Below are 14,940 nucleotides of genomic sequence, written 5' to 3'. Positions count from 1 at the left end.
GATAACAAAATGTTCCACGTGTTCATTCCTCAATGTGACGTGATCGCGGGAAAGCCATATCGATCACACATGATCATGCAGCTGTGCACACAACATCAGATTATTGCACAAAGCCCAATTCTTATGCAATAACAACTTGTAAAGAAGATGAGTCGTCAGAACTGATTTATAACCACACCTGTAGTTTGTTATTGTTGTTCATGTTCTTCCTGCAAGAATGTTCATTGTCAATGTCGTTGTCGTTGTCTTTGTCGATGTTGTTGTTGTTGTTGTTGTTGTGTATGTTGTTGTTGTTGTCGTTGTTGTCGTTGTCGGTGTTGTTGTTGTTGTGTATGCTGTTGTTGTTGTCGTTGTGTATGCTGTTGTTGTTGTTGTTGTGTATGTTGTTATTGTTGTTGTTGTTGTACATTTTCTTCTTGTTAATCGTCGTCGACAAGTCGTAAAGTCGGTCTACAAAGCATCCATGTTATCTGGCTTCACTTTGAAGGACTGGTGTTATTTTGCCACCTGTGTTTGTGTTTTCGCAGATCTCCCGTCATTTGTTTTTGTCCCCTTTAAGGTCTACTCCGCCTCCCGTAAACCTTCTGTGTCTGATCACAGAGTTCCCCGAGCTTTTACATACAGTACAAACATACATCCATTTGAACAGTTACCGCTCGGCTGCTTTCTTTTGAGAGTGAATCATTTCAGCCACAATTTTGGTATTGCATGCTGTAAGATGTCATCGTTCTATAAACCTCATGTGAGGCCGATTTGGGGCTTTAACTTCGAGCACAAGTTTCTTTGCTCGCGAGCGTTAGTTGTAACTGAATCATTGGGGTAAACAACGGCATTCGCTAAAAATACCGTGGGGGGAAAATACAGATAAAAAAAAAGAATGAGCTTAGTTTGCATGATATTGACGATATGACTTGCTCGTCTCAATATAGCGTCGCGATATAACCTTGAATGGTTGAAAACGACGTTAAACACCAAATAAAGAAAGAAAGAATCTCAATATAGCTCAATTGACAATCTGTCACATTTGTGATGGACATGTCGAAAGAAGTTATTCATACCCGCCGGCACACGTGGAAAGAATCAAAACAGTGTTGTAATCTAAAGAGACATGGCTGTGTAAATACACTTTTTGACTTAGAACGATGTCTTTATCATAACTGTGAAGAACAGAACGGAGATCATTGTCGAAGTCGTCCAATCTGCAATCATTTTCGTCTCGCGAATACTGCTCGCGAACAACAAATGGGCCGATAACTCTGTATTCTTGTTTTGACTGCGGTGCAGTAGGCCCTATAGACGATGAAGGTGTCCACGATCTCAGGAGATGCGTGTGTAACCACTAGGTATTCAGTCCAAATCCGTGTAAGAGGCTTTCAATTGATGGGGACAGCCAAGCCACAATTATTATGCACCGACTTGACATAGATCAACAGACGTGCCTTTAGAATAAGGTATGTGCAGAGGTGCCTCATCTGAACAGACAACTAAAGCTTGATGTTTCCGTCACACTTTGTCTTTTAGATCTTCATGGGATATACAGGTTACAACACTCGTGATTTTTTATATGGCTTGTATTTCAGTCAAGACCCAGCGGATGAATATCAAGGGACTCTCATATATAAAAAAAAACAACCCACTCGTGTTGTAACCTCTATTTAGTCAAGCTGTCGGCATCAAAATAACAGATTTAACACTACCAAACAAAATTCGCCGAGACTATATTAAAATAGACTCGACTAACGAGACGGGTCACGCTCGTCTCGGGCTAGCGTGGAAACGCAGTACTTACTTAACCTATTTTCTGAGCAAATGTTTAGAGTAAATATGACATATGTATATGTTTTTTAATTCAGGAAAAATTGAGGAATACGATTCAATAATTTTTAAATCTGTTAGTGAAAATTCGATTTTAATGACAACTTTTTAAAGAGCAAACTAATTAACTAATTTTTAACCTGCCAAGCTAAAATTCAACCCCATAGTCCGGACTTCGTCGAAGATTGCTTGACCAAAATTTCAAATCACTTTAATTAAAAAATGAGAGCGTGACAGTGCTGCCTCAACTTTCACACAAAGCCGGATATAACGTCATCAAAGACATTTTTCGAAAAAATGAAAAACGTGTCTGTGGATATCATACCCAGGAACTCTCATGTATAATTTCATGAAGATCGGTCCAGTAGTTTTCTCTGAATCGCTCTACACACATACACACTCACACACACACATACATCCCCATCCTCGTATCGATTCCCCGTCTATATTAAAACATTTAGTCAAAACTTGACTACATGTAAAAACAATAACAAAACAACAAAAAAGGGGGCTTCAAAATCAATGTGAAAAATTGAAAAACGGAAAGAAAAGATGATAATGAAGGCAACATCAACAATAACTTAAAAGAAAACAGGGAAAACTAGTGTGTGTGTGTGTGTGTGTGTGTGTGTGTGTGTGTGTGTGTGAGCTGTTTTGTTTTTATTGTAGGTTGGTTGGACGGTTGATTGCTTGTGTGTTCCTTGTTTTGTTTTGTTTTTGATTTTTTTGTCTGGGATTTTTTGTTTTGTTTTTGTTGTTACTGCTGGGTTTATTTTCCCCCGCATTTTATTTGTTTTATGTGTTTGATTGTTGTGTTGTAGTTTTTCGTGTTTTTGTGTTTTCTTTAAAATATTTTGTTTGCCTCTTTATTTCTTGTTTTGTTTTATTTGTGTGTGCTTTTAATTATAAGCAGTCGTTATACTTTCTGACCTCATTGGCGTTCAAAATCAGAGCAAACGAACTCTGTAAATGGTATAAATAACATACCCTCAGAACAGACCGCAGATTTTTTTGCTTGTCATCATTCGTGTTGTTTGTGAATGACAACTGAAACCCTTCACTCAATGAAATACTTGGCATAACAAACTAAAAAAGCTCCCCACCGCCCTCGTTAAATCATTCAGTCAAGTATTGACTGAATGTGAAAGTGGGGGACAGCGCGTGACACGACTTTTCACTAGATTGCTGAATCATCGAATCATTGCATAAGTCTCCAGAACACTCTTTGCAAATGTCATTATCTGATGGAACACTGTGAAATTCAGTTTGTCGAGGTAAAACGTGCGAAAGATAGACCATTGTTTCAAAACAGGTGACCACAGTGACACGTGTCACTGACTAACACTTAATTTAACCATGCTGTCCTTGAAATGGATGCTATTATGCAACAACGCAGTCAAAAAACGCAAGACAGATTACCTTCGTCGAAGTTACCATTGTCGACTTGTTTGCAATATAGGGCTTTCCCGATTCTATATTAATTTGAAGAGATCGGTATAAATACCCGCAATCCGCCCCAGAGAGGCTACGCAGTCCAGCAGGCAACAGACAAGAATATGCTTAAACAGTAAGTTAACAGTTATATTAATCGGTTTATGTTCTTCAGAGTTCCTCAAATCTGTTGACTGACAGCCGTTTTCTTTTCCCTTTCTTGGTCTTTCTTTTTGCCTTTTCATTTACTTGCCTATTTTCCGTTTTGTTGTTTATTTTGCAAGCTCCGTTCACTTTTTTTCTGTCGTTATTTTTCTCGTTTGACGTTAGTTGTAGCATAAAAACTGTCCGATTGATTTCTCTCATATTTGGCACACTTGTTTCATCACACCGGCTCTGAAAATATCACACGCAAGATATTAGCGAAATCGGTGTCCGATCTCTTTAACACTGCCACAGACTACACCGTTTAAGTAGTAAAGAGTAGAGATACGACCATCCTCACCACGTTGCCACTCAGTGTCACGTGCCTGTTTTTTTGAACAATTAGTTTGGGCAATGTTTTCTCACTCCTTTGTTTTATCTTTTCTTGAGAATCGGACATAGCACTCAGTTTAGGAATGCCAGTTAGACTGTCATAAACCAACAAATACATTGATTGATTGATTGATTTATTGATTGCCCATCCTTTATTTCCTCACTCATCTACTGTCAGTCGGAACACAGCAGGCACTTGGTACATCATGTCACTTAAAACACACGTCAGGCATTTCTTGAGCCAGTTCAAACTTCTTAATATATTTATTTTTCTCAAGCGGTTTTTCCGATGCAAAAATCATGCGGTTAGGCATGAGTCACAGACATAAATTCAATCGTTCCAAAAAGAAGTGACTATATAACTTTAAAATCGGTGTAATCAAGACTTGTGCGTTGTCCAAAAAGGCGAAAGTTGCCTGAGTCAACCGGGTATGAGTCGCTGTTTTGTCAAACGACTTCTCTCTAATTCTATACATTCGCACAAACAAATTCTCTGTGAATCATGCCTCCGAGTAAAAGCAACGTGTTTACTCTCTAACTTCAAGACACATAATACTAGCCTACTAAACACAATTTTTTCGAATCACAAAACAACGGCAGCTTCCGGGCTAGGAGGTAAAGAGAACTTAAAACAGTCACGATTTCGCCTGTGGTATAATAAAAAGAATTGTCAAGTATGTTCTTACGCGAATGTCCCATTCACTTTCTATACACGATCTTTCAAAACAAGTGTTATTTTTATCCAAAGGTCATTCGCAACATGACTAACATAGTAGAAACATGTGGGAAGTAGCTAATTTAAGAACTTGTATGGTCAACATACTTATGTTACCTTTGTCAATGAAATCCCATCCTCTGAGAAAAAAACGCACAACACTTCAAGTAAAAATAGTTTCGTATAATGGTAGCCTAATAATAGTATACAGAATTAGGCTACTAGTAGGCCCTATACTTATCTACGAAGAGTAGTGGGCCAATACAAAAATGCATTCTTCAGGTGTGAGACAGTATAAGATGTTTGGTGGCTTGTTGACAGACCAGCTTTTTTGTTGGTCCAAGGGGACCATATCGTCTTTTGTTTCATCTTTATCGACCAAGGCCGAAGGCCGCGGTTGATAAATATGAGACAAAAGGCGATATGCTCCCCGAGGACTGACCAACAACAAAGTGCTGGTCTGACAACAAGCTACCAAACATCGTTTTTGTCATCATTTTGGTTGTGCAACAAAATGCACAATAACCCTCAGGGAGACGAATTTTTAGAATCCAACTCCGGGCCACAAAGCATCGTCACCTCGAGTTATTGCATGGGGAACATAAGATTTATTTACCAGGTGTTTGTGAATGAAAACTCGTGAAAATGATGACAATTGTATTTGTTTGCCCGCCGTTTGTTACCCTTTGCGCCCTGTCCTTCACTTTGTAAACTTCGTATATATATCAACTGAGTTCCCAGTCACACGTACTTTGGTTGTTTTAAGCACATACGGCTACGAATAACTCGAATCAGGTCATCTAATCTTTGCAGAAAACTTCACTTCTCCATGGTCATCTCGAGGTTTATACAGACTCAGTATCGCAGCTTGTACACAACCCTGTTTTCACAGCGAAGATGAGCACGTGAAACATTGTAGGACATTTAGATAAAACTCGGTAGGTACACGCGGGGAAAACGGCCATACACTGACATAAAACCCGCAGATCAAAGAGACTAACGGGAGACTTTACTTCCCGGCTGTTTTCACCGGAAGAAATCCAAGTCATTTGCGGTTCCATAGTGTTTGGTCAGTGAGTCAAAATAGAAAGGAATTATCAGATATCCACATCAAGTCGGACGCTGTTGTTTGCTATGCTCCTTTTGAAGCCGAGCACACACAAAATGTAATCTCGCAAACAAGGAAAAATCTGATTAGATTAGACACATATTGAATCGATAGACAGGCCTCCGAAACTGTACGGGAGAATACCAAGCTGTACTAAATAATATCGGGTAGCCGCTTGCGAGCTAATAATTATGGAGAACGACTCGCGGCTTGCAAAGAGGAAGGCAAATTCGGTTTATGTGTCGACCAAATAAGGCCTCTTTTAACCCAAAGTATGAGCCCGTCGCTGGAATTCAAATATTCAGTTCAAAAGGTTCCAAATGCCACGCCAAAGCCTCCTACTAGTCAATGTTCTGATGACGTACACGTTTCGACTGTCAGCGGCATACAATCGTTGTGTGATATATTTATATTTTTACATTTGAAGATTTGCATCATTAGCCTTAAATTGCTTTGATTACCAAATAGATAGTGCAGTGGGGGTCGGGGAAGGGGGGGGTCGTATGAACGGTTGTTCTGGTGTTGGTGGTGGTGGAGTTGGTTGTGCCTTTGTTGTTCATTACTCAAGTTGCTCTCGCTCTGTCTCTCTGTCTCTACTTCTCTTAATTTATTAATTTCTCTCTCTATCTGTCTCTCTCTCTCTCTGTACATTTCAATGTTCTATTATGCATTATGTAGTCGTATAGGTAATGTTGTAATTAGTAATACTGTATGATTGCGATTGACAATTTTCCTTTTATTGTCTTAATTTGTATGTCTTAGTTTAGCAGGGACAGATTGTAAGACTAGGCGTGAGCCTAAAATCTCCATCCTTGAGTAATAAAGTTCGTTCGTTCGTTCGTTCGTTCTCTCTCTCTCTCTCTCTCTCTCTCTCTCTCTCTCTCTCTCTCTCTCTCTCTCTCTCTCTCTCTCTCTCAAATTCTCACAATAACAAACACTTTGGTGTCCATTTAAATCAATATTATACTAATATTGAAAATTTTCTTCCAAACGTCTACACCTGCATGTCTCATCGCCTTTCATTGTTTTTCTCTCGCTGTGTCTCTCTCTGTCTGTCTCTCTCTCTCTCTCTCTCTCTCTCTCTCTCTCTCTCTCTCTCTCTCTCTCTCTCTCTCTCTCTCTCTCTCTCTCTCTCTCTCTCTCTCTCTCTCTCTCTCTGTCCGTCTCGCTCGCGCGCGCGCGCTCCATCTCTCGCTGGCTCTCTCTCAAACTTCCTCAACAACAATTACTAACACTTAAAGGCACAGTAATCCTCCCGTAAACCATCACAGAGCTCCCCGAGCGTCTACATACAGTAAAAGCATAATTCCATTTAAACGCTCACCGAACGGGAACATCCTGGCTGCTTTCTGTCGAGCGTGAGAAATTTTCAAAGAATTTATTTTCGTGGACTTGGCCCTTTACAACAATGGCGCCTCGTTTTGGTGCTGGACGGCTGTTATGAATATCCCGGAAATCACGCCCGGACAGTAAGCCTCCCGTAAACCATCACAGATACTGTCAGGCTTTTACACACAGTACAAACACCCTTCCATTTGAACGCTCACCAAACGGGAACATCCTAGGTGCCCTACGTAAAGAGCGAGCAATTTTTAAAGAATTAATTTTGCAGATTGTCTCGAACACTTTTTGGACCCATCCTGAACTCAGGTCAAAAATGAGTTACTTCCCTTAAACTGGCGATAGCCGTGGATCGATGATAATCAGAAAGTTTTTGGACCGTGGTGCGCTTTTGCGCTAGACCTAACTTTTAAAATCTAAATAATAAATTGACAGCGTGTTTTCATCAAGACAAGATCAGTGCAATTCGAAGTTGTGAAAGTTTGAAAAAAGAAAAGCCCGGAAGCAGGGTCACGCAAGGGTCGTAGCAGACGGCGGTTTATGCGGCATATCGCCGTTCCTCTCAACAGTCAAAAGCCATCGCTAGAGTTCTTGTGAACCACAGCCGTTTGTTTCGTGCATAAAAACGTGCTATTGTTGATAAGCTGACATCGAGTCGCATTCAAATTACTAACTGACGACTACATTGTGAAAAAAGGGAAACTGGATCACACGGGTTCACGATGGCTCAGGGGTAAGATAAACCACGCAAAAATAAATTCGTTTAAAATTGTTCGCTCTTTACGGAGGGCACCTAGGATTTTCTTAATCGGTGAGTGTTTAAATGAAAGGATGTTTGTACTGTGTGTAAAAGCCTGACCGTATCTGTGATGGTTTACGGGAGGCTTACTGTGCCTTTAAGTTTCCATTTCAATCAGTACATTAAAATGGAACATTTTCTTCGAGACATGAATCTAAACCTGCCTGTCTGCCACTCGGCTCTCTCTCTCTCTCTCTCTCTCTCTCTCTCTCTCTCTCTCTCTCTCTCTCTCTCTCTCTCTCTCTCTCTCTCTCTCTCTCTCTCTCTCTCTCTTTCTGGTTACAAAAAGATTGTCAAATGCCTTTAGTCATCTCTAAATTATTCATGTATGGCCGTTAAAATAGTTTCACGCTTAAGTGTTTGTTTCAGGTAGACCTGAACACGACAAGCCAACTACAGTGACTCACTTAATAAAGGAAGCGAGTTGAGTGGATCCTTTTTTAAGTGGAAGAGAAGAAAATCGACAACCGGTTGAACACATCAACTGTATCAAACTGTATCAAACATCACACGTAACAGACACAGGAGGAGAACGTCAAAGAGATAAAAGAAAAGTAATTCCAAGAGGAGCAGAAAAGCGAGAGGAGAAGAAAAGAGGATAAAAATAAAGAAAAACTGAGAGAAACCCCGAAATAAGAACGAAACTACAAGAAGCGAGAATTCGAATTGCAGGTTTCTTAACCCACACGTTACCGAACTCTTACCTTCCCTACATCTTCAAAAAATGGCAGGGCCCGCAAAGCAGAGATTGTTTCTCGTCATCAATCTCCTCGCCATTAAACATGTGGAAATTCCCGCCCACAATAGGCTTCCTTACGAGCGTATGAGAGCAGCAAATACCGAAAACGTCCCAAGCATGACCTTACCTAATGACAAAGGCTCTTCGTCGCTGCACCTCAAGACTGGAAAACAAGAAGCTCGAGTTGTCTCCGAAATAAACCTCTGCTTCCATTTCAAACCATCAAATGGCCAAGCAAGTCACAAAATTTGTGATTCAGCTCACACAATGTTGGCATCCACAGAAATAGCTTCGGGGCGAGGAAGAAATCGCCACCGAAAAGGTATGAGCGGCACGATTGCCCTCTCTTGTCAATCGGAAGAAACCACGAAAAAGATCCGTTCTCTTGCTGCCAAGGATCGGTGCTGCAAGAAAATGTTTGGTCTTCATGAATGGAACTGCACAAAACTGACATGTTTTATCGACCTCTCAGCATCTCGCCCCGAGTTCTCTCAGCTGAAACGATTTGCACAGCTCATTCTGCAACACAGCCCAGCTGCTTGGAAGGCTCGAGTAGATGATGAGCAATGTTTAAAGCAGATAATGTATTCCACTGGTAAAGAGACTTTTCCATTCAGCTGGTTTCCGATGACAACAAGCATCTTCTTTCGCATTTACGGCACTGAATTGTTGTGCAATTGCCAACCCATAAGTCATACAGTTTTAGAATCTCGCAGTAAACACTCTCAGTCCAAACTTACTGATGATGTGACTCCATCTTCCAGTGCTGGTACCTTGCAAAAATCAGATCAAGTTATTATAGATTCAAGTACTTCAAGTAACAAGCATTTTCAATCTTATTCGTTTTGGTCCAACATATTCTCCTCGTATAATTGGCCTAATGGCATTTTTTCCAATGTGATACTGAATGACAGCTTAAGAGACCTTTTGGTTTTAATTCTCTGTTTAATGACAATACTCTTCAAGTATCTTCCAAAAACTCTAAAAACTAAAGAGCACCGCGACAAAACTGTATACCTAAGAATCCTTACACATTCATTTTTCTTAAAGTGGAAATGGGAAGACTGGGCTCCCTCTCTTAAAAAAGAATCGCAAACCAGTATAAGAAATGCCATAAAACCTCCTTATTCTAAATCACTACGTAGGTCAAAATCACTACTAGAAGTTTTAAATGAACACATATTTCGCCAATGGCGTATTAAAGCAAGACCGCATGAAACTGAAAACTGCTGCAACTCTTGTAAATCACAAGTCTGTATTTCCTTCGATGTCTCGCCATGTTCTTCCTGTCTTCAGCATTTAGAGAACTTTAGATCAGCCCCCTATCAACGTGTATCCATCCAAGTCAATCCAGTAGCACGTTTCTTGCCTGACCCGACCCGTAACCCCGCCCTTGACCTTGCTCACGTCGGCTATCGCTTAGCGACACTCAGCGCACTTCCGGCGTATGTCCCGACCTCAAGGATAAAGCTTGCCGATGCAGGGTTCTACTTCCGGGGTCAACATGACGAGGTCATTTGCTACAGCTGTGGAGAGCGCCACTCTGAGTGGTCGAGAGAGGACAATCCTATGGAAATCCACCGAAGACTGTCTCCTCATTGTCCCCACGTGATGCAGAGGGTTGCTGAGTCGGTTGCTCTGAGCCATCCTCAAAGCAATTCAGGTGGTGTGTCCAGGAATGATCAGGAGACGGTTGGACAAGAAGCATCGCTGGCGAATACAAACATTCCTACAGAAGATGGGGAAAGTTCACCATGGCCTCACCAAGGTGACCAGACAACATCAGCCCAAGAAAGGCAGTCTTCTCCAAGACAAAATGGATCTGCGGGATCCGTTCCAGTTTCTGGTTTGCATGGATCTGCCACAGAATCCCTCGTGATTTCTGGTGCTTCAGTCGCCGAAAGGACAGAGGCTACTGCGACAAGCTCTGCTGGCTCCAGACCAAATGCTGGCAATGGAACACATAGCAGTCTTGACAGTGTCAGAACAACCTCAGCAATTTCAAGCAGCGAGAGATCATCAACTACCCCTACAACTAACAGCCGCACAGAGTTCAGATCTTCCACGAGTGCCAGACCCTCCCCAATGGCTTCCAGCGGTAACCATGGCAACGCAGCACGCGCGGAATCACGCCCATTGTTTCCGAGGGCTGCACTGGACCTGGGAGGAGCCGTGTACCCCATGTACCAGGACATGGCCAGCAGGAGACGGACCTTCACCCAGTGGGATGACAGTCAGGCCCCGCCCCTTGACCACGTCATCTTGAGTGGCATGTTCTACGCCGGTAAGTTGGGATACTGATTAAAATACATGTGAGATTAGGTTAACAGAGATCTACATGTAGAGGAATGAGGCAGCTTCTGCGAAGTCTCATTGCCTTTAATTGAATTTATACCAGTTCAGTTTCATGGTGGGACCTAGGAATTGCTCTGCAGAATAAACTTAACTGAAAGTTAACAGAGAATGCCATTTTGTCTACATTTAAAATGTTATTGAAAATTTAAATTACAGTAATTTTGGTCGGTATACATGTTTAAACAAGTTTATTCGGATCTGTATAGAGCCAATCAACAAGTTGTGCCAAATATAAATCGTATTTCTCTGCGCAGGCTACGCAGACTGTGTCAGATGTTTCTATTGTGGGGTTGGACTCAAACACTGGGTGGCCACTGATGACGTATGGACTGAGCACGTGCGCTGGAGGCCCGGGTGTGAATACCTGAGAGCTGTAAAGGGAGACGATTTCATCAGAGAGACACAGAGGAGACTTGGAATTGAGGTAAGTCTAGGTTGTGTGGACGATTTTGATTTGGGGTCAAAATTTGTGTTCGCGCTGATCTACATAAGAAATATGAATGGTCAAGCTGCTTGAATTAACAATTATGCAAATATCTGCAGGCATACAAAATTCATCACACACTGAGTCGTAAACAAAATATACAGCCTAACCCAGACAGCTAACCACATCATTTACTATCACCATCTCTTGATACTGAACAAACAAGAACAAAGTCTTTAGTTTCTCATTCTCATTGTTATTTCAGTGTCTGTTCGTTTACATAAATACAAATAGATCGAAATACTGTTAATGTCTTTTTTCGTCAGCCAAAATAAGATTCCACAACCCCTCTTGTATTTTGTTTTGTTGTTTGTTTGATTACTTTTATGTTTTTAAATCTTGATTTTAGAATGTTAGCTGTCTATCTTGTTCGGATTTCTTCTAACCTACAAGCACACGTTTCCTTGGGCAGACTGACAGTTCGGGTCAGAACACGAACAATAACCCAAGAGATTTAGCTCAGCCTGCTTCCAGACAGCAGCAACAACCACCAACCACAGCCACGGTCAATACATCTTCCAGTTCTTCGACCATTTCCACACCAGCCACAACGACAACGGCAACAACTTCGGATTTGGCTCGGAATCAGGCACCTCTCGCAACATCATCTAACTCGAGTAACTCAAGAGCTGAAGCAGGGTCGTCAGGAGCGACATCATCGTCTCAAGCACAGTCATCACTGAGGCCTGGAAATGGAAGCAACTGTAACCCGCAGAATGACGACAGTGGGACTGGAAGTGGAGCAGATGTGATGGTTGCGCCAAGTGGTATGATTTGTACTGAGCTTAGTTTTCTTGCTTTGTTACATTTAGTCAAGTTTTGACTAAATGTTTTAACGTAGAGGGGGGAATCGAGACGAGGGTTGTGGTGTATGTGTGTGTGTGTGTGTGTGTGTGTGTGTGTGTGTGTGTGTGTGTGTGTGTGTGTGTGTGTGTGTGTGTGTGTGTGTGTGTGTGTGTGTGTCTGTGCGTGTGTGTGTGTAGAGCGATTCAGACCAAACCACTGGACCGATCTTTATAAAATTTGACATGAAAGTTCCTGGGAATGATATACCCGGACATTTTTTTCTTGTTTTTGATACATACCTTTGATGACGTCATATCCGGCTTTTTTTAAAAGTTGAGGCGGCACTGTCACACCCTCATTTTTCAATCAAATTGATTGAAATTTTGGCCCAGTAATCTTCGACAAAGGCCGGACTTCGGTATTGCATTTCAGCTTGGTGGCTTAAAAATTAATTAATGACTTTGGTCATTAAAAATCTGAAAATTGTAAAAAAAAAAAATTAAAAAAAATTTAAAACGATCCAAATTTACGTTTATCGTATTCTTCATCATGTTCTGATTCCAAAAACATATAAATATGTTATATTCGGATTAAAAACAAGCTCTGAAAATTAAAAATATAAAAATTATTATTAAAATAAAATTTCTGAAATCGAGTTAAAAACAATTTCATCTTATTCCTTATGGGTTCCTGATTCCAAAAACATATAGATGTGATATGTTTGGATTAAAAACACGCTCAGAAAGTTAAAAAGAATAGAGATAAAGAAAAGCGTGATATACTTCTCAGCGCAACTACTACCCCGCTCTTCTTGTCAATTTCACTGCCTGTGCATCGACCGGTGGACTGACGATGCTACGAGTATATGCTCTTGCTGTAAAAATGCAGTGAGTTCAGTTTCATTCTGTTAGTTCGACAGCTTGACTAATTAATGTTGTAATTTCGCCGTACGCGACTTGTTTTTCTTTTGTGGCTGCCTTTCTTTTGTTTTATAGATGAGATATTACGAGTGGGTATTGCCAGTGAACAGTTAAAGACAGAAACACAAGTAGAGAGGAAATGTCTGACTGACGCCTGTACTGCCCAATAGACTAGTAGACGGACTCAGCATCAGAACACCTGAACTATGGTCGTCACAAAAATCTGTAAAACTCATTTTTGTTTTGTTTTAAATTCTTTCTTATCTTGAAGCTTGAGGGGCTAATTTCTCCAGATTGAAGTCATTGAGTTATCATGTGCAATGTCTCAATAACGCTTACCTGCCTTTTGCCTTTCATGGGTTGTAGAATGCACCCCTTTTTGACTAACAGGGCTAACTTTTTCCTCTCAGCAGCAGAAGAACGCGAGAGGCTGGCCCGCCTTCATGCTGAAAACAGAACGATGACACAGCGATTACAGTGCAGAGCGTGTCACAATGCCACCATTGATACCATCCTGATGCCCTGCGGACATCTCGTTCTGTGCGAGAGCTGCGCGGGATCTGTGACGTCATGTCCGCTTTGCCACGACGCCATCCGGGCTACTGCTCGTGTCCACATGGGCTGATTTTCTTGGAGCAGCCTCTGTAGATTTTACTATACTGTACTTGTATAAGTTCGAAGACTTGGATCGAATCAATTCTGTCAGTTGCTGTATCAGCTCTAATTTTTTTTTTCGTGTTGAATTATTTCTTACTTGTTTTTGTTGTTGTTTTTTGTTCACATTAATCTTTGTTCAACAAATGTCTCATCAGGTGAACTGAGAACTTTGTTACAGAGAATATGAAAAAGCATTGAATTAGAGATAGAGAGAGAGAGAGAGAGAGAGAGAGAGGGAGGGGAGAGAGGGGGAAGGAGAGAGAGAGGGGGGGAAAGAGAGAGAGGGGGGAGGGAGAGGGGGAGATAGAGACAGAGAGAGAGAGAGACAGAGAGACACAGAGAGAGAGAGACAAGACAACATTCCGTTTATTTCCGAGGTTTTTTTCCAACTAGCACTCATCCGGAGAGGGACTACTCTAATTGCATGATATATGTAGAGAGAGACAGAGAGAGACCGTGAGAGACACAGAGAGAGATTATCTCAACAATGCAGTTTGCTGTGTGCCAAATGATTTATGATATATTCAGCTTACAAGATTGTATATGCTTGCTCATGCATTTATCTTTCTTTTCAATACATATATATATATATACTTTCTTTATACACCCAGAACTGTCCATGCAAAGTTTAATACTGCATGACTGCCTGCATTTATATTTCATGTTTATTACAACCGCATCTTCTCAACGAATGTGTTGTATAATATTTTTGAACCCCCTTTTCCTTTTAAAAGTTGGCTATACTAGCTGTTTTGAATATTTTTTTTTTTTTTTTTTTTTTTTTTTTTTTACAGCAGGACGATTTCCTTTTTGACATTTATTAATCCAATTATTTTATGATTGTGCCAATTTTGACAGCTGAGTGAACTGAGTGAACAAATAAAATCTAAGTGAGCCATTGGCTGAGCGAAATAAGTTTACTTTTCTCCGGCGCTGTTTATGTTCTGTTTTTGTGCTTTTATCGATTTGCAAATCTCTGCCGTCTCCCCGAAAACCGGGGATGGGTGTGTGTGTGTGAGAGAGAGAGAGAGAGAGAGAGAGAGAGAGAGAGAGAGAGAGAGAGAGAGAGAGAGAGAGAGAGAGAGAGAGAGAGAGAGAGAGAGAGAGAGAGAGAGAGAGCACTTGTCAACAATGTATACAACTTCCTGTGTACTACTAGTAACAGCTATTGTGTTTTCAGCGTAGCAATAGGGTCCGATATTTAGACGAGACCCTATTGCTACGCTGAAAATACAATAGCGATTATATAGCTG

The 14,940-nt window shown here is 41.1% G+C and overlaps 1 protein-coding gene across 1 annotated transcript in view; it reads left to right on the top strand.

Annotated features, from left to right (window-relative positions):
• LOC138961198 (serine-rich adhesin for platelets-like) overlaps nt 1–13,920 on the top strand; it is a 30,257-nt gene extending 16,337 nt beyond the window's left edge. Inside the window, exons 7-10 of the mRNA XM_070332798.1 lie at nt 8,369–10,769; nt 11,095–11,264; nt 11,737–12,091; nt 13,441–13,920. Of these exons, the coding sequence (XP_070188899.1) occupies nt 8,369–10,769; nt 11,095–11,264; nt 11,737–12,091; nt 13,441–13,655 (3,141 nt within the window). The 3' untranslated portion in view covers nt 13,656–13,920. The remainder of the gene's footprint in view (nt 1–8,368; nt 10,770–11,094; nt 11,265–11,736; nt 12,092–13,440) is intronic.
• Nucleotides 13,921–14,940: the final 1,020 nt, after the last annotated feature.

The sequence above is a fragment of the Littorina saxatilis genome, linkage group LG3, assembly GCF_037325665.1.
Source record: "Littorina saxatilis isolate snail1 linkage group LG3, US_GU_Lsax_2.0, whole genome shotgun sequence".
NCBI classification, from domain to species: Eukaryota; Metazoa; Mollusca; class Gastropoda; order Littorinimorpha; family Littorinidae; genus Littorina; species Littorina saxatilis.
The sequence above is the reverse complement of the archived record's forward strand: the minus strand, read 5'-3'. Positions and strand labels throughout refer to the sequence as shown.